Genomic DNA, 20,202 nt, shown 5'->3' on the forward strand with positions numbered 1-20,202 from the left:
CGATAGGTCTCTGGGTCGAACATTTCGTGTGGCTGAAAATTGGCTGCAGCCCTTTCGACCTTTCCCGATGTCAAAAACGACAAAGGCTCTCGATTGACGAGGAAAAGATCGATAATGTTCAGTGAATGTGTCAAAAAAGCAAGGAGTGAACAGGGTTTTTCGCATGCTGATGATATTTGACGTTGCTAGGCGGTGGAGCGAAAGAGAGGAGAATGACGATAGCAAATTGTCGTCTACCGATAAGTGAGTGCAGTTATGGATAGAAAGAAGGAAAAAAAATGAATACATGATTCAGTCGGACGGGTCAAATTAAGAGAGAGAGAGTGCTAACATGAATGAGTGCCGGGTGGAAAAACAAGTGAGAACGAGAAAGTGCGGTAATTTTCGATGGGTGGAAAATGTTACGTGAAAGAGTTTCTTTTTTCCTTGTTCACCTGTACTTCGGGTCGGGGCAAACAGAGCTCGTTCGTTCAGTGTAGAACACAACAAGATACTGAGCTGTGGGGAAGGCATAAGATTTCTCGCTTGAACCAGAGCATGAGCGATTGCAGAATATTTGCGGTTAAATGCCGCAAGCTAGAAGATGTCAATATTACGCGGAACGTGACTAAAAATAAAATTACCTGCTCAGACGAAGACGAATACACTGTGGGACCGGCAAGAGACCATTCGAAAATAAACATGTTTTCGATTGTATAATATGTAGATCCCACGCCTACTGTTTGTCAAATGTTGGTCAGGAAGGAAAATCTGTGACCAGCGCCACAGTCCGCCTGGGAGGGTAACAAATGCAGCATAATAACTCAGTGAAGAGCCCAACACAATTCCTCACCTTACGTTTTATTCCACTAAAATTTTTATGATGTTTATGATGTTTCAACCTTCAAAGACCAGAGTTTCAAACATAGGCAACTGGTGTTCTTAAGGTCATCCCGAAGACTTCAACATTCTGCGTAGTCTTAAGGAAAACGTAAATCATGTTAACAACTAAGGCATTTAGGCATACCTCAATATGTGGATGATTTAGAAAAAGTTATATTGTTCATCCAGGTGGAGAGTTCAAAAAAATAATTCAACGAATTGGCTCAGGGCACGGCTCGGGTCTCCAACTAATCTAGCTCCATGAGACCAATCATTACACCCAAATACTTGATCTCGCTTTTTGATTCGATAGCTCATAATACGACTGTAATCCTGCCTGTTTGCGTTGAAATCAGGAACCATCTTAGTTCTGTGAACTAGCTGCAAACCTTTGGAGTGCATCCTGCTCTACATCTCTTTTGAAGCTCGAAGCTGGACGATTTCTGTCGAGTAACCCGTCGTTAGTAGCACGACTTTTTCCTCAGAACTAACCAACATCACTCCAATTGTCAGCATCTCATCGTACGTAATATTCCATAGAACCGAGCCCAGAACTGACCAGAACCGCACCTCGAGGTACTCCAGCTGTAACCTTCATTTCCTGAAAACCTTCGCTCGTCATGTACTGTAGCTTACAGTTGTGGAAATAACTTTGCACCAATTTGCATAGGCTGGATGACCTCGGTGTGATCACGATCACCTTTTCCAGAACCCTTCGAACTGTGTCCATTAAGCATATTGGCCTGTATGCCGATGAGTCCCTCAATAGCTTACCTGGTTTTGGCAGCTGAACCAGCTTCTGCATAGCTCTGGAAACATCCTTTCCTCAATATAAATTTGCACTAATGACCGGAACATTTCGAGAAATTCATGATCGTGGCCTTCACAGCAATATTTGGGATACATACCCAGAGCCTTTTCCAGCTGAATGGGGTTTGCGATGTTGCGCTGTTCTACTGCCGATATCAACTCCCCCTCACTCGTATTCCAGCCGTACGATTCCAGTGCCCAGCTAGTGGCATTTTGCTATGTACCTCGCCCTTTTAACATAGCTATTTCTTCAATTTCAAAATTTTCTCAACCTGTCGAGATGAGAATTGATGACCTCAAGTTTACGCGCCGTCACAATCATTCTCCCAGGACTGCAAAAAATTTCCAACCACTGGATCTTTACTAAACAGCGGTAACCGTGAAACAGCGATTCTAAGAATATATATATGTAGATTTTGTCCTGTACCGTTGGGTTATGCTAGTAGTATTTGGCTAATCATGTATTCTTTACTTCTATTCTTATTTAATCCAGTGCAGATCACCCAAGATCTGAGAGATTTTGTCAGTGACAACATTTTTAGCACTACGAGACATAATTTTCATATAGTTCGTTCTGACGATTCCTCCGTATTCAGGCATTATGGGCATTACAGCTTGAATCGCTTTGAATAGCCAAATGTACCATGCAGTACGTACTTCCATCTCGGTTAATCAACTCGTTGCAATAGTCCCGCGAGTGTACCAAGTTTCTTAGCTTTGGCTTTATCAATTTCAGTATGTAGTTCATTTGCTCAAAGGATGTTGAAGATTGTCAACTTACCTACTACTGTATAATATAAACGACGAATAATATATTCTGGTTGTATAACTTACCTTTTCTGTTTTGATAAGAGGCGGTAGTTGTTCATGTGAATGGAGTTTACGCCAGGGCTTCATGGTTTTACAGGTCATCTGGTTCAGTAATGAAGAATAAATTCAGCTACATAGGTATATCTGAAATTGAAAGGCTTGTATTAGCTGTACAGCGCTCACGAATTTCGATGAGAATGTTAGTACATAAGCTCAACTTTCTGAAAAATTAAAGACAATTTTTCTTGGCACTGTAATTTAAATGTCAAGTAACATGTATCTAATGAAAACGACAATTTAGAATTTCACATGAAACCAAGTAAATTTAGTATTTTTCTCATTTCTAATGGAAGTTCTAATGGATGAACTCAGCTTGATTAGTCATCATCATCCCTTAACAGTATGTGATTTTTCGGGTCTAAATTCGATTCACCAGTAGGAATCTCATTGATGATGATGACGACGACAAGTATTTAGCTATTCGCTCTTCAACGACCAACACACAAACGAGTAGTCCTTCGAGGGCCGCACACCGTCTTTCCCTACTGCTGCCCTGTGGTGAAATGAAAAATTAAGGACAAGAGCTTGTGTGCGAAGAAAACGAGGGTGTGGAACACAGCATGGTGTGTAAGCAAGATTTTCCAACTTTTCACTCCCTAACAATACACGTTCGCTCTCACTCTCTTAGGGTTTATTTCCGGTGAGTACAGTCGGTGAGTGTCCTTTTCCTTATTTCCATGGAGTAGCCAGAGCCCCTTTGCTTCATCCTCAGAGAGAGTGTTTATACATTTACTAATTTCTTCGATTTGCTTTGTATTCATGTGTTGCGCTGCTTAAAAACTTGGGGCAACACGAAGCTATAGGGTATCTAGAGTATTGCTATCCGGGCGTTGTAGCCACAGGAAGGTCACACAGATGGAATGAACAGTTCCTGATTTGTACAGGCGAAACAGGGAATATGACAGGACGCCTCCAGCGATTTTTCGTCCGTTTTGTTTTTTCTTTTTGTGTGTGAAAATGAGTGCGTACGCAATGACGACAAAGCGATGCACGACTTTGGAAATCAGTGATTTCTACTCCTGGTGAACACATTGCGTGACGTCGGGTTCAATAGGAGTGGATGAGTGAAATGTAGTGCGTGCAAAAGTCTGGATTGCTATCTTCTGGGTAGCCTACTTAGTGAAATTGTTCTTGAAACGGATAAAACAAGTGAATAAATAAATGCATCGACAAGCTGTGAGGTCAAATACGCTATCTTTAGCAAGATTTTGAAGAAAAAAAGGACCCGTAAAGGATTGAAGTAATCTGTTGGTTGTTTCTAAGGGAATGCGAAAAACAGCTGAAAGTTTGCCACGAGCTGGATGATACGGTGAGGAGTAAAATAAAACATGAATAAGCACCGTCCATACACGGGTCCTGGCGACGACAGGCTCCACGTTTATCGATTTTAACCATAACGAATATCATGCTGTGCTTCGATGTGCCGTGTCGTGCCGAATGGGTGGTTTCAGGATTTTTTGAAGTGATAAAGAAGAAAATATTTTTATTTTGCTGGTTAAAAAACAACCACACACCCATACCAAAGGATGTTGCAAATTCGATCGATTTAGTAGCCACGTTCTGCTATAGATGTGTCTGCATCTTATGGAATACCCAGGGGTTGGCACGAAGGATATTTATACTTTTTGTAGGCAGTATTCCGTCGCTCGATGTGGATATCAATTATACGATCTCAGCTAATGCAGAAAGGCGATATGGATGAATGAAGACTAGTCGAGAAAAGAAATCGACACATGCTTCGGCAGCCTTCCATGTGAGACGGTCGACGTCATGTCGTCATTGTGTTTTTGCTGATTTCCTTGCCTTTGACAAGGATATCTGAAGGATGAAGTTAGTCTTAAAATAACTCCAATATATGTACAACCAAGCAACCACATCGGCTGGTGCTGCATTGATTTGCCAACACATACGATTGATTTCCTTCGCTGTCAATCTGCTGTCCCTTAAGCTCACAAGAATAACAAAGCAGGCGTTCCAATAAGGACACTCGCTCTGTTTGTTACTGAAGCATTTTAGCAAATCCCTCACCCCAAAAATGTTACATCAGATTATCAAAAACAAAATAAGACAGCTATACCGAAAAAAAACACCTTCGTGCCACCATCCGCGACGACTAACTTCCTGAGGTTCTGTGTGCAAATGTGGACTGTTGCTGGCTGGCTGGTTTCTTGTATACTATTCCGTGTTCTTCGTTTCGCCCAATCGTGGAAATTAGTTTCGTTTCGTGTGGATGATGACGATACCTTCTCCATTGATTAATTTTGTTTCAGAATAAGCTCCCTCCCGAAGGTAATTTGAATAGGGCACAGGTGCGGGACTGTTGGTGATGATTTTGCAACGCCCAGGGATCAGATACGATAGAATTGGTTTTGTGGCAAGCGACCGACCCATACCTAGGCTGATAGTGACATTCTCGGTCGGTCTCGGTCCGTTTTTTTTGGGTCCGCATTCGTTGTGGAGGGACTCCCCACATGAAGCTATTAAATGACTAGCACGAAAAAAAGGGGATTAGATTACCTTTGAAACTACGGTCTGTTCCGATCCGAACGACGAATGTCGTCGCCAGCAAGCTTCAAAGTTGCATTCCTGTTTCTAGTGAAAACGATAGGCGAGTTTTTTTTTGCTTTAGTGTTGCATTAAACTAATTTCTCCTCGTTTTGCAAACGTTTCGAATTATTGGGAACTTTTTGTAGACACATTTTTAGATCAATTATTCTATGTGGGTTCTAAGAGCCAGAAAAGAATTTCATATCGAATTTATTCCGTATATAAACGATAAAAAAATTGAAAAGGCAGTTGAACAATATGATTTTTCACTGTCACTTACAGGGTTGTCATATAACTTTGTAGATCGAAATTTGAAGAAATAAAAACAAACCTGGAAATCGCCTAAGACTGGAACAGGGCGGTCCCTTTGAGAGCGCCAGTGAAGGTCACTTTAGCGAGTTTAAAACATTCTTTACAAACAAACCTCTGCTGAAGGGATTTTTTGAAGCAGCTTCTTAAGCCTAGTCCACACTAGGCAACATGAACTGCGATTTTTGTTATGAGACGAACTTTGTTGTCTGTTGTTGTTGTTGGAAACCTGAGACGGTCTCAGTGTCTCCCGAAGAAAATGGGAGACGCTGAGACCGTCTCGAGACGAACCGTCTCCTAGTGTGGACTAGGCTTTAGAATGAATGATAAAACTGACAGTTTATTGGAATTAGTATCTTTCACTGTACGCACAACTGCTTGCTGTTGTTGCTAGCTCGTGTTTTACATTCGCTAACATCGTTGTTAGCATCGCGTAAAACGGGCCATCGCTTGAATGAGTTTGGTACCTATATGCATGTATGTAGGTTTTCAAGTAAACTTTTAAAGCTACATAATAAGGGAAAGTATGCTTCAAAACTTCATTTGAACCTTGTATACAAAGCGTTTTCAAAAGAAACAAGTGAGAAACATTTGTTCTGACATAAGTAATCTGCTAATTTGTGAATTGATTTGATTTGATTTGATTTACATGTTTGATAACGTCAAGGCTGTTTGCTCGGATTCCCAATAAAAGTTCTTTTCCATATGGAGATTATAGGCATTCCGATAGAAAAAATTTAGGAATGGTCAGTCTTCTCAATCCAAGCGCATAATTGATTTAAAATAAATCATGCCTACATGTATGTATGCGTATAACTTGATATCGCACCAAACGAGTTACCCGAACCATTAACCAAACTCATCGGAGACGGAGCGCGGTTTTTCACACCTGAAAACAATTTAACGAGTCCGAAATACCCGCCCCCGCACACCGTATTTGTGTGTAGCGAAAAAATATACTACATATACCTAGCCTACCCAGGAAACGCGAGCTGAGTTTATTTCAAATATAAACCTCCGAGAGTACAAACTGAAGCACGCACAAATGCAGATGATGGTGGTAGCAAGAAAAAATATATGCTTAAAAACAAGAAACACTGAGAGGATTCTTCCTACTTACTGCTGAAGGCTGAAGTGTGTATTTTCCTCCTATCTGAGAGTGGCAATAACGACCAGAAGTAAGAAAAAATCGAACGAAGGTGTGGGTAACACTTGAAGAAGCGCTTATTTGAAAAGCGGCACCAAAAACAGTCTAATGAGCTTATTATAACTAATTTGATACTTGATTAAAATTTTAGCCTGTTCCACTTGAACTGGTTTGCTGCAGTTTGGTTGGCTGGTTTTTTTTTTTCATTACCTCCACAAACGTGTCTAGCCTTTTTGGTTGAAAAATTGTGTAGATTGGCGGATGGTATTGTTTGCTTGCTGAAATTCGCTCAACTCGGTTTCCATATCAAAACAGCTGATTCCAGGAATCACGGTTTGTCGATAATAGCAAAATGAATTGAGGCAAAAAAAATCAAACTACTTACCCACCTGCCCTGCCAGCAGCAGCTGAGCTAACGAAATTTTGTGAAGATTGACGTTCGACGGGCGATCGATGTTGTTTTTGTTGAGCTTGAATTTGTTTTTCTACAATACGGCTACGCAGCATCGAGAAATACCGCAACATTCGCTGCTACTCGCTGGATTGGCTTCGCTGTGAATAAATACCGATGCGTAAGTTAGTGATTCGTGGAAAATGTTGAACAGATGCAAGAACAAAAAAAATTGCAAAATTTATACCAGTTTGTATGACCATAGGGATGCAAGGAAGATTACTTTTAATACTAGGTAATTAGTTCGTTTTAGTTAGATTACATTCCAGCAGCATTGCGGGAAAAGTTCCATTTATTGAAATGCATGTTTCCGAAGTTTCATATTGTTTGAATGGAAGTTTCAGCAGAGAATTGTTAGCCAATTAACTTCAATGCTTTTACTCAATAACAAAGACTAAAACAAGAAGTGTACGTTTAAGTGCATTTTACGAAACTTTTGAAAGTGAATGAAGATCCCCGAGCAGACTTTTATAGCAACATTATAACTAATTTTTCTATCATACCTTGATAGGAAAATTTTACCCTAATAAAGGTGGTACAATGCCAAAATTCGAGTTTTAATTTCCATATTCGGATATCACACTCATGCTAAGTGCTGGTTTCACTGAATTTTCGTATAACCATCGTTAAAAAAATGAACCTTTGAGAGCACAGTGATGCCACTTTTTAGTATGGAATGAGCCCAGAATATGGCATCGGTGTGCTTTAAAAAATCCATAAAAAAAAGTGGGCTTAACGAGGTAGGTATCAAAATACTTTCACCTGATACAAAATAAGAGCCATATTTTGACACTCTACCACTCTTATTCTGGCAAAATGATACCAAATTTGCTCATTTTGCATAATTTGCAATCAGTTCGATTTAAATGCAAAAATAACCCTGATATTTCGTCGCAGATAAACAAGCTAATAAATCATGCTATCATTTTGATCTCATTTTTCTTGACCTATAAAGCGGATGAAACCTTAATGATGCCTAATTTAGCTGTTTTTAAAAAACTAAACCTAATCGTGCTATCATTCTGCTATTAATGCTTTACTTTGGTATTAGTTTGTCAACATATTTTAGCATTTTGATAGTTGGAATGGAACCTTATTTTGGCATCGGGAAATATATTACACAAAATGATGCTACCAATTTGGCAGTGACAGCTCAGTTTGGTTACTGTTTGCTATTGATTTAGGCTTCAAAGTCTGCTCGGGGATGGCCATTCCTTTTAGTTGTTTCTTTAATGAGTATCTTAATTTTCCCTCGAATTTGATAATGGAACAGTAAAAAAACATAAAAAATTTAAAAAAGATTTAAAAAAGTTGATTTTCAAGAACGTAAAGAATATGTTTTAACTTTCTGTTAAGTACATCACCGAATCGTTGGTCAAAACTTAAAAACTTTTTTAAATTAAATCCTACAACAGGTTTGGCGTCATTTAGAAGTAATTATTCTGATGCTTAGCTGTGTTAGCTTAGCTTGTTTGACTACTCATATACAACTTAAATCATTAAGCCCGAAATGCTTGAATTAGTCTTCAAAAATACCACCATTTTTTATGGTTTAAATAAAAATATAATATTAAATTGTATCGAATCATCCAATGCATTTAGAATTTCACGATCGCTGGCGTGGCTAAGTAGAACGAGTTCCACATCGCCAATGGTTGCTACTCCGTGATTGATCGAGGCCATCAATTTTGTACAAGGGCCAAAAGAATGCAGCTTGGGATTAGCAACTCATTCTCAATGCACAAAACTCATGCTCCCCCTTTAAAAAATGATCAATAACGGCGCCGGCCACGTCCTAGTAGTCAAAGAGGGATGAAGGAAGGATTGTTAGTAAGATGCTTTTTAGGATCAATCATAAATCTGTTATTCCAGTTTTCTTCAAAAGCTTGTTTTGGAAGCTCAGGAGCAATGATAAGTCAGTATCACCAGCTATAGAAACCGTCTATACGTCTGCGAATCTATATTCAAGTATCTCAGGAAGGGTTTTTTTTTTGTAAGGGAGAGGTTTGGACAAGGAGCCATTTTTGGAAAATGGTGCGATCTTTGGTTGACCTACACCTCCTATGCTCCTAGACATCTTCGTAAGGAAACTCCTAATAATATCTGCGAGGTGTTTTAATTGGAAAATTTTAAAAGAATTATGAACACTCAAACAATTAGAAAAGTAACCATTCGAATTTCCTACAAGCTAGCTGTTTCCCTCACTATAATCTCTAACACATCACTGATTCTCGAAACGACTCTTGAACAGAATTAACAAATAAACACTTAAAAAATATGAAATAAGAATCAAAAAGTTATAGATGATGCAATTGATGATAACATGTTGAATTTTGGGAAAGGTTTGCAGAAAGTTTAATACTTTTTGGTATGGCTTATTTAAGGTAAGTATTTGAGCTCGCGAAGTAATAACATTGTTACTCTTTAATGTTTAAGTGGCTTGATTTCGCTTTTTAAATTAAATTTTAAAATAAGATCGCTAAAAAATTACGAGACAGAGATATACATTAGGTACTGATTAAAAAAAACTTAGTAAATTGTACCTATATTGTCAAATTTTACTTTAAAAGTGTTTTTTTTAAATTTTTGTCAGTCAAATTTAACAGTTTCATCGTAATAACGAGTCAATTTTGTTAAAAAGTATCAGTAGCAGAATAAAAAAAAATCATGATATAAAAATCGGACAAGACAAACATCCCTGATTAACTCAAACGAACCGAGATATGCCAAAACGAAAACTTTAATTTAAATTAAAACTTCAAAACGGTTCGGAAAGTAAATCAGAATTTCAATGCTTCTCAAAGCACTTAATGTGCATCGCAAACCGCTGCAAAACAATATTTTCTAGTTCATAGAACTCGCTTTAAAAATGAATTAAAAAGAAAAAAATACTTAGCTTCGGTTTAGGTACTTGAATTTTTGCTAAAGAGGACGTTGAAAACTCGTCCTGCCCAATGAGCCCAATGAGCCACAAACTGGAGTCCAATCCGGGCGATCATGTGTGGACCACATCACAACGCTACGAGTAATAAATACAACGAAACAACGAATACCAGGACTCTCTTCTGCTGGTATTCGTTGATTTCGAAAAAGCCTTTGACCGAATGAACCATGAAAACATCTGGGCGGCTCTCTAAGACGACGAGGAGTCCCAGAGAAACTAGTCCATCTCATCGAAGCATTGTTAGAAAACTTATGAGAATTCTACTCTAAGAAATAAATATCAAAAGTAATTCTCCAATCTTCTAGCTAACAAGCAAAAAAAAATACAACAGGAAGGCAGAATGGAATCCACTCGCCGCTGACCTTGATTTATGAAGCGCCACCATCGAATCAATTTAAAAGCTGCTACTGCTGCCGCTGCATTTCACACCCGACGATGGTGGAGTCAGCACAGTTCAAGGTCATCGCAGGGTGTTTGTACGTCTTCTCGATGCTAATATAACAACGTTTTCGCAGCCAGTTAGTCAGTAAGTCAGCCAACCGGTCCCTCAATCAGTCAGTCAGCCCGTCATTCAGCACACTGGCCGCGCGCGCCGCCTTCGGATTAATGACCCGATAAAACCCGCAAACAATAAACAACCACCAGCACCAGCCCCATTTAACGGTGCTCCAAATTTAGCACTATAAATTCCCAGCTCTATTTTAGATGTCATGTCGAAAGTGGATAGATGTATGTATCTGTGTATACAGAGTATGGAATGGATCTCTCCATCAAAACTATCGTTTCCCCACATCTCAAGTGGAAATTAATTTAGAACTTGCCACCAGTTTCCCCTGATGTCCCCATCCGGTGGAGCGTCTTCTCCTAGTCATCGGCGTAGTCGTCGCCGTGGTCGTCGTTTTTCTCCCACTGGGTTGGGTAGTATACAGGAAGAAAACTTGAGATCAGCTGAGCGAGCCGAACGAATGGGGTGGTTGATGTGAACTAACTATAGGTACCATCATGTCACCATCTACCGCCCAGTTAAGCGGTTTTTCAACTTCAAACATGTGTAATAAAAAAACGACGGCAGATTTTTATTCGCTTTCTTTTCCAATACATCTCAAAACTGCTCTACTTTAAATAAAAAATTTAGTGGAATGCGAAAAATGTACGCTTTTAAAAATAACTAACTAAACGTTGAGGTATTCAACTGGCCCTATCACCGCCCACTCGACTTTTTCGGGTATCGATAATGTTTTCTTAAGGAAAAACTATCTAACAACACGGAAACTGTTCTTTTTAATATTGTCCATGTAACGAGCTGTCAAAACCATATTTTGGATCTTGAGAGAGGACTATTTAGTAAACAAAACCCCTTTTTTCCCTAGGAGCACAGTTATGCTTAGTTCGCTAACAGGCGTCGAATTCAATAATTTGACCGGAAACGAAAAACCAAATATTTTATTTCTGGCTATAGTTAGCATAATTAAGTGATGATTTTTCAGTGAAATGGTCGAACAATGATGCCGACACAGAACACAGGTCTTATTTTTGGAGAAAAAAAATCCAGTTTTTTCGAAATACACACAAAAGGGTGATTTTGGGCGGTAAATGGTGTCTGGGCGGTGAATGGTGACTTGATGGTACATCTACCTATTAATGTACCAAACGAATGTGAGCGGACATTAAAAATATATCTCTACACAAACAACGCGTGAAAGTGGTTTAAGCAATAATAATTATCACAACATTGCCACTGAGAGCTAGGGTTGATGGGCATGTTTCTAGCTTGACTGTTTTATTTGTTTCATTTAATAATAACAGCATTTCTCTCATTTAACCATAACTAATTTTTGAAGATTTTGACTTCCTGAATTCGAATCATTCGTCAGATTCTTTCAACCATCGTCTAGTTTCGGTGATATGGGGTGTGGAAATTTTAAAATCTATCAATTTTGAATAAAATCGATCTTAGATAACTAAGGAACTAATAAACAGGAATGAAAACTAAAAATTCAATGAAGGTTTCAAATCTTACCTACATATTTTAGTTTCAGCAATACATCGCTTTGAAAAAAATTAAATTCTACAAGTTTGGAAATTTTAATAGACAAGATTTCAACGAATTCCGACATCATACAAGAAAGAGTTTGAGTGCTCGATATTGAAGATTTTTTTAATCATTTAACATCGTTGTTGAACATTGCGAAACGATTTGACTTGTACTTTAAGAATATCAAAGATTCCATTTGATTAAAACCTTTTTTAAATTTTCGTTAAAATTCTCGTATTTTGAAGATTTGGAAAAAATTATAATAGAAAACTTCTATAACATTTTCTGTGCATTGAAAATTACTCGCGGTCTTGGGAAAAGTTGATTATTGAATTGGAATCGTTTTTGTCATTTTTGCCATTTGTGACATTTTTGCCATTTTTGCCATTTTTGTCATTTTTGTCATTTTTGCCTTTTTTTTCATATTTGTCCATTTTTTCATATTTTTCAATGTTGTCATTTCTGCCATTATTGCCTTTTTATCATTTTTGTAATTTCTGTCATTTACGTTTTTTTTTATAATTTTGTCATTTTGATCATTTTTGTATTTTTGAAATGTTTGTAATTTTTGAAATTTTAGTAATTTTTTGTAATTTTATGTTTTTTTTTGTCATTCTTGTAAATTTTGTCATTTTTATCATTTCTGTTATTTTGTTTTTTTTTAATTCTTTTGGCAATTTTTGTTATTATTGAATTTTTTTGCATTTTTTTTCATTTTTTCCATTTTTGCCATTTTTGTTATTTTTGTCATTTTTGTCATTTTTGTCATTTTTCCATTATTACCATTTTTGTCATTTTTTTTCATTTTTTGTCATTTTTGTGATTTGTATCATTTTAATCATTTTTTTTCATTTTTGTCATTTTGATCATTTTGATCATGATTGTAATTTTTTTTTGTAATTTTTTTTATTTTTGTCATATTTGTCATTTTTGGCCATTTTTGTCAGTCTTGTCATTCTTGCCAATTTTTGTCATTTTTTTTTGTCATTGGTGTCATTTTGTGATTTTTGTCATTTTTGTGATTTTCGTCATTTTGTTTTTTTATGTTATTTTCGCAATACTTGTTATTTTTGTAATTTTTTGAGAATTTTGTCATTTTTGTAATTTTTTTTTTCATTTGTGTCATTTTTTTAATTTTTTTCATATTTGTCATTTAGATGTCAGTTAAATCATTTTTAAATTTTCTGCCATTTTTGTCATTTTTGTCATTTTTGTCAATTTTGGTCACTTTTGTCATTTTTGCCATTTTTTTGATTATGATCATTTTTGTCATATTTGTCAATTTCGTCATTTATGTCAGTAAAGTCATTTTTGTCATTTTGAATTTTTCGTTATTTTTGTCATTTCTGCCATTTTTGTCATTTTTGTCATAATTGTCATTTTTATCATTTTTGTTATTTTTGTCATTTTTATCATTTTTGTCATTATGATCATTTTTGTCATTTTTGTAATTTTTGTCATTATTGTCATTTTTGTTATTGATGTCAGTAAAGTCGTTTTTTCATTTTTGTTATTTTTGTTATTTTTTAAATATTTGTTATTTTTGTCATTTTGATCTTTTTTTTTTTAATTTTTGTCATTTTTATCTTTTTTGAAATTTTGGTAATATTTGTAATTTTCGTCATTTTTTTCATTTTTAATATTTTTGTCATTTTATTGAAATTTTTGTAACTTTTTACATTTTTTGGCTCTGTCTGCCACTTTTCCCATTTTTTGTTTTATTATTTCTGTTATGTTGTTATTTTCACATTTTTGTATTTTTATTTATTAAATCATTTTCGTAATTTTACTTATTTTATTTTATTTGTTTTTTATTCCTTTAATTTTGTGATATTTGTAATTTTGGCACTTGCACCTTTTAGTAGGTTCTTTGAGTGACCCTAAAATTGAGTCCAATTCCAATCATAAGTTCGATCATAACAGACTGATAATTTAAAAAAAAAAGTCTTTGTGATGTTCGGCACATTTACCCTAAGATAAACTTTTCCACCTGCCCCGCACTCGAAAAAAACAACTGCGGGAGTGCCATTTCGGAAACAATAATGAAGACACACGCGCCACATGCATCGAATGGATTTAACTAGTGGCCCGCAGACAAATCTGCCCGGCTCAGCCGGCGGTAGCCAATCCGTGAGCGCAGTATTATTTTCGTTTACAAATGGGAAAAACTCGCACACATTTCCTACTAATTACCTTCACGGATTGAATTGCTTTCAGAGAAGATGAAAACGGGAGGGTTGCAACACCCCACAGGTGTAGGACGTAGTGGTCCCAAACCCAAGAGGAGGCACACCGTAAAAATGGACTAACATTTTAATCCCACGTCTCCGGCGTGTTTGAATGTCTTCTGAAGAGGCTGCAGAATCGTTGGTGTTTCCGGCTCTCTGTATGGTTGAATTTCGACTACTCTCTGGAGCCACCACCTGCTAATATCGAGTGCTGTTTCCACTTCAGATCCATGTTTCTGTCCTGTCAATCTTACTACCGGGGGCTGACGGATTGTTGTTTCTATTTCATCACTGCAAGAATCAACCGATTGTTGTGGGTGGGTGGCAAATTGCGCAGCCTGAGACGTTAAATGAGTCAGTCAGTCACCCGGACGACAAACGAGTGGTCTCTTCCAAAAGTGTCCCATTTTTTTTGTTATCGCCTCTCTCTTTTTAAACCGGAACACTGACTGACTGCGGTCGACGAACACGACGACATACGCGTGTCAAGATCATTCATTGACCGGAACGTGGTCTTCGGCCCGGCCGGCGTCCTTCTTTCGGAGCGTTAGGTTGAGTTGATGAATGATGTTTTGTCGCTCAACACCCGCAGCTGATGCTTGATATGGGATGAGTTGAGAAGAGGGTTGAGCGAACGTGATCGTTAACTAGTTGCATTCTCATTTTGCAACGCATTTTTCCTAGATCGGGGGAAGAAATAAGGATCAGCTCTCTCGACATGTTTGGGGTTTAGGAAAATTCGCTATGTTCGTACATTCAGTTTCGCGAATCACTTAGTCAGTACAAGTAGGATCTGCAACTGGTCAGGTTTACAGTTCTTGGAATTGAATTTCACCATTTTCATTTGTTTTGCTATCCATCAGTAGGGGAAACGTGTAATTTTTTTTTATTATTATTTTAATTTCCCAATTTTTTTTATTTTCTTTCCAACAGTGTCCCGATCCTGAAACCATATCTAGTCATTCGTACAACGATACAATTAAGCATTGTAAATCGAAGTTTGGATAAATTGCATGACATAAAAACGCCAAATGAATTGATCCAGTGTGATACGCTAAAAACAACGTGACCATGACATTTAGTTAAGCTGATAAGCCAATACGCCGTAGAACACAAAAGTATATAGAAAAAGATTCATGTTTAATAACTAAATCGGAAAGTTCTGAGAGCACTGAAGACTTAATCTTATTTAACCCATTACCTAAAGCCTACGTTTATCTTGAATCTCTCACAAATGCTGCTTGCCATTCTGGATTGCACCGAAACGACAAACACGCTACACTCAACGGAAAAAATTGTTTCCCTCAATTGTTCCCCAAAACCAAACCAATAGAGAAAGGAGAACAGGTCGAATACAAGGCTTAAAGTGCCCATTCTGAACTTCGGCATCGAATTGACTCTTTCTTCGTGGCCACCAGAAAGAGCGGAAGAATCTTCATCGAGCACCGGACATTGGAAGCTAAACTATACCAACCCTAGTGCGGTGGTGGTAGTTGGGTACTTTCCAGTACTCAACTGTCCTACCACTGCTGACCACTGGCCGAAGAGTGACGAAAAGCGAAAAGTGGGACGATCAGTAGAAAAGTAAATAAACCAGTGGAACCCTTTTCAAACTAAGCGAACATCCTGAACGGCCCCAAAATTACGGACAACACCATGGAGGACCTGCTGCAGGCAGGCCACGTAGTCAAGGAGCGGTGGAAGGTAAAAGACTAAACCCCTGAATTACTTGCCTTTTCTAATTGGGCAGCTGACACTCAAATGCTTTCTTCCAACAGGTGCTGAAAAAGATTGGCGGCGGAGGTTTCGGAGAAATCTACGAAGGACAGGATCTGATCACTCGGGAACAGGTGGCCCTGAAGGTGGAATCCGCCCGGCAACCGAAGCAGGTACTAAAGATGGAAGTGGCTGTCCTCAAAAAGCTGCAGGGTATGTTGGAACGTCGGTACAATATTTTTGAAATCAATCCTAATTACTATCTTCATCCTCATCTGCCCACAGGAAAGGAGCACATCTGCCGCTTCATCGGATGCGGACGAAACGATCGGTTCAACTACGTGGTCATGCAGCTGCAGGGGCGCAATCTGGCCGAACTCCGGCGATCTCAGGCCCGCGGGGCGTTTTCGCTCAGCACCACCCTCCGGATCGGTTTGCAGATACTGCGCTCGATCGAGTCGATCCACTCGGTCGGGTTTCTTCATCGTGATATTAAACCAGTGAGTGAACCCCTAACTTAAAAGGTTAAGGGCGATTCGAAACGCGAGAGACTAACCGCAGTTTCATTTTTCTTATTTTACAGAGCAACTTTGCCATTGGGAGGTTACCGTGCAATAATCGTAAGATTTACATGTTGGATTTCGGTTTAGCTAGACAGTATACTACCGGCACCGGAGAGGTGCGGTGTCCCCGTGCCGCGGCCGGTTTCCGTGGCACCGTGAGGTTAGTATGGAATTAGTTAGAATCTCTATGTTCTAGGCCTATCGAAAGCATCAACAGAAGGATGAACAGTGCATGAAATTTGATATTAAACTTGTTGAAAAAAACTTCTTTTTGCAACTTGTTGCATAAATAACTGTTCTGGATTAAAGTAAAGGTTTTAAATAGAATCTGTGTGAAACAGGTGCCATAGACTTAATCAAAAACTTTTGGAAACAAAAAAATGTGGCAGAATTCAGACCTGTTTGCTAAGGGATAGTACAATCAAAATTTTCAAAATATTCCCTTGTAACATTTTAAAGGTTAGCTTTTATTGTAGTTTCTGATTTGTTAATTTTAATTCTCTCAATTCTTTAATTCAATTATGTAATTTTTGCATTAAAATTACCGGAATTTAGCTATTTGATGAAACTTTCAATAATATTAGAATTTAGCTTCAAACAAGAACTGTGCATATAATTTAGTTTAACTAAAATGAATTTCATAAAGTGGTCAATTCCGGTGAAAAATGATTCCGGGAAAACGTTTTCGGGTGAATGGGATGCAAAAAGTTTCTAAATACATTCAACTTCAAACTGTTAAGAATATTTCTAGTCAATGTTAGTTTTGAAATTTTATTTCGAATTTGCGTTTGATAGGGGAGAGTCTCCTGGCAGATTCATACATTCTATGAGATGACAAAAAGCTCATTATTATTTTTTTTGTCTAAAGATTTACAAAAAATGGTCAACTTAGTGTTTTTTTAGAGAGCTTTTTTGTTGTGAAATTTGTGATTTTTTTAAAGATCGCTTATAAAAAGATCATCGAGAAACAACTAGTGCCACTTTCTATTGTATCTTTCTCAAAATATGCTTATTATATTCTCTCTCCTCTTTCAGGTATGCTTCGCTGAACGCGCACAAAAATCGGGAAATGGGCCGCCAGGACGATCTGTGGTCTTTGTTCTATATGCTTGTTGAGTTTGTTACTGGCCAGCTTCCGTGGCGTAAAATTAAGGATAAGGAGCAAGTACGTTACTGTTTTAAACTATATGTAAGGTCCTCTCGGTTGATCACTTTATGTTTTTTTTTAATCTATTGTTTTTAGGTTGGTTTGTTAAAAGAGAAATACGATCATCGTTTGCTACTCAAGCACTTGCCTTCGGACTTCAAGTACTTCTTAGATCACATTCAATCTCTAAATTACGCCGATAAACCAGACTATGCTGTAAGTGCTTATAATGGTGTTTTATTTCTTGGAAATACCTAAATTGGGTTGTTACTTTTTCAACTATTACAGATGTTAGTAACCCTTTTCGAGCGTTGCATGAAACGACGGGGAGTCAAGGAAACCGATCCATTCGACTGGGAAAAGGTTGAGGAGAACAATGCCGACCATGGGGAAGCAAAGATCCTAAACGCAGCCGTACCAAAGAGTGAACTAGTTAAGAAACATAAAGATATCGAATTAGCAGAGGTTAGTTACTGAACGCACATTTCTTCGTTTTGAATTGCAACAAAAAATAATTGAAACAAAGTTTTTGCCCAAACAGAAACGTAAAATGATTCCAGACTCGGTCAAGGTGCTACACACCGAACCGATTGAGTCCATCAAACCGCAGAACAACGGGCTTACCATCGCCAATGGGAACAACGTGGGTCCGAACACACCCAACAGTGGCCAACAACTGAACAGTAACGTCCAGCAGCAGAACGAGAAGTACGGAACCGCTGCAGCCACCGGCGGAGATCCACTTGATCCGAGGCTTCGGCAAGCGTTCAAAGATGCACTTATGTCTAGTCAAGAGGGTATCAAAGTCAAGGTACTATATATTTCCGCATAGGCCTTTCCTAGCGTAGTCTAAAGTTAAGTTTCGCTTTTCAGCCGGAAATCCCGCTGGTCCGGGCCCACACTGATGTGAACAATAAAACGACATCCAAGCATGGAGGCAGCAGGTTACGCATTCTGACCGCACCGCCGGTGAACATCAAAGATTTTGCCTCGTCGATCGACAGCTTGCAGCATTCGCAAGCCAACGAGACCAATCTTTCGGATGCTAAATCGAAGCTGAAAACGGAAGCGGATGAACTGTACAGTGCCGTGGGGGATGGTGCGGGTGACACAGCGCTCACTAGTGGTGGCAACCAACAACAGAATTCCATAAATCAAAGGCAATCGCTCCATCTGGGTGGCAAGAGTTTACGCTCGTTTGCCACCCAATCGGCCAAGTATCGCAGTTTAGCGGAGGACAAAAGCTGTCGGGACTATTCCATAACGCAGCACGCAATCATCGACGATGATAATGCCAGCCAGCATCAGACGCCCAAGTACCAGGGGGCGCTCACGTTGGCTTCGCAGTGGAAGAGCCAGTTTGACGACTCGGACGATTCAACCGATGGGCTGTGGAAAGGCGAACAACATTCCGAAAATGCATCTAAGAAACAACATAAACAGCAGGCAGCAACCAACAATGGCAGCAGCATCCACAATAACAACAACAACAATAACACCACATCAATGAGTGCTATTGTGAACAATGCAGCTAACAACATTACTGCTACAACTGCTATTTTGAATGCCACTATTATTACCACTCCTATTACTACTCCTATTGCTAACAATATCAACAACATCACTACTACTACTATTGCAGCGGCCGCGGAAGTGGAAGTTGACGGAGCAACGGCAATGGCAACAGCAGTCGCAACAGAAGCAGCAGCAGCAACCGAAGAAGAAATTGCAAATAATCTCAACTCTTAACTTATTGATAAAACAAAAACAAACAAATGACGATGACAAGATGTAAGTTATGGTTTAAATCAGAAAAGAAAATACAAACATTACAAAACAAATTAAAGCGTATAAAGCAGTATAGAAAATATCAGTTTATTGCTTTATTCAAAATACAAAAACTGAACGGTGTGTTCATTTTCGCATATCACCCACCAGTCGTTTAATCTCCTTTTGGCAGTTGAAATCAGGCGAATACAGTATCGGGACTAACTAACAGTACCGTTCATAATTGTATATATTGTAATTGAACTTCCATAACTTTTTACTCTGATGATATTTTTTGATCAAATTTTTTGCGTTAGATAGATCAACCATCACACTATTATATCACAAAATTTGAGCTTTCTGGAGTTTGTGTGGCCTGAGATACAGTAATTCTATGAAAATCGGACTTTTTGAACTTTTCTCATTCAAACTGCAATATCTCTGAAACTACGCAACATTTTTTCTTAAAATTTAGCAGAGTGATTGTTGAAATATAAAGCTAGCATGTCTGAAGTTTTCAAAAAGTTTTATCGATGAGATCAAAAGTTACGCGAGGTGCAATATTTCCGGCATGATCCTAGAAATGCGATTTCTATAGAATTTTGGACGATTCATGAGAACAATATCGTTTCCATCCACCAATCAGACAAAAAATGTCTGACAAAAGCAATGAAGAAAAGATTAAATTGAATAAATGATCCATTTGTGTTTTGAAATCAGAAACTCGCGATATTGTTTTGATTTTTTGGTTGAAATAGATCTACTGGTTGTTAAACAGAGAATATGAATTTTTTCTATGGAAACATT

At 38.1% G+C, this 20,202-nt stretch overlaps 2 protein-coding genes across 9 annotated transcripts in view; one reads left to right on the top strand and one right to left on the bottom strand.

Annotated features, from left to right (window-relative positions):
- Positions 1 to 7,074, bottom strand: part of LOC129752842 (protein trachealess) — a 21,645-nt gene extending 14,571 nt beyond the window's left edge. The window contains exons 1-2 of one of the 2 annotated variants that reach the window (XM_055748631.1): positions 6,930 to 7,074; positions 2,506 to 2,625 (exon numbers count right to left, since the gene is read on the bottom strand). In XM_055748631.1, the coding sequence (XP_055604606.1) occupies positions 2,506 to 2,540 (35 nt within the window). In that variant the 5' untranslated portion in view covers positions 2,541 to 2,625; positions 6,930 to 7,074. The remainder of the gene's footprint in view (positions 1 to 2,505; positions 2,626 to 6,929) is intronic. The other variant, XM_055748627.1, reaches the window with a different exon arrangement.
- Positions 1 to 19,529, top strand: part of LOC129752805 (tau-tubulin kinase homolog Asator) — a 19,991-nt gene extending 462 nt beyond the window's left edge. The window contains exons 2-11 of one of the 7 annotated variants that reach the window (XM_055748591.1): positions 15,136 to 15,320; positions 15,536 to 15,906; positions 15,981 to 16,131; positions 16,204 to 16,418; positions 16,502 to 16,641; positions 17,517 to 17,670; positions 17,725 to 17,844; positions 17,917 to 18,093; positions 18,155 to 18,439; positions 18,502 to 19,529. In XM_055748591.1, coding sequence (XP_055604566.1) covers positions 15,859 to 15,906; positions 15,981 to 16,131; positions 16,204 to 16,418; positions 16,502 to 16,641; positions 17,517 to 17,670; positions 17,725 to 17,844; positions 17,917 to 18,093; positions 18,155 to 18,439; positions 18,502 to 19,377 — 2,166 coding nt within the window. In that variant the 5' untranslated portion in view covers positions 15,136 to 15,320; positions 15,536 to 15,858 and the 3' untranslated portion in view covers positions 19,378 to 19,529. Of the gene's footprint in view, positions 1 to 3,384; positions 3,851 to 15,135; positions 15,907 to 15,980; positions 16,132 to 16,203; positions 16,419 to 16,501; positions 16,642 to 17,516; positions 17,671 to 17,724; positions 17,845 to 17,916; positions 18,094 to 18,154; positions 18,440 to 18,501 lie in introns of those variants that run through there. The other 6 variants (XM_055748597.1, XM_055748602.1, XM_055748584.1 and 3 more) reach the window with 6 other exon arrangements.
- The last annotated feature ends 673 nt before the right edge of the window (positions 19,530 to 20,202 follow it).

This window comes from Uranotaenia lowii, chromosome 1, assembly GCF_029784155.1.
Source record: "Uranotaenia lowii strain MFRU-FL chromosome 1, ASM2978415v1, whole genome shotgun sequence".
Lineage (NCBI taxonomy): Eukaryota > Metazoa > Arthropoda > Insecta > Diptera > Culicidae > Uranotaenia > Uranotaenia lowii.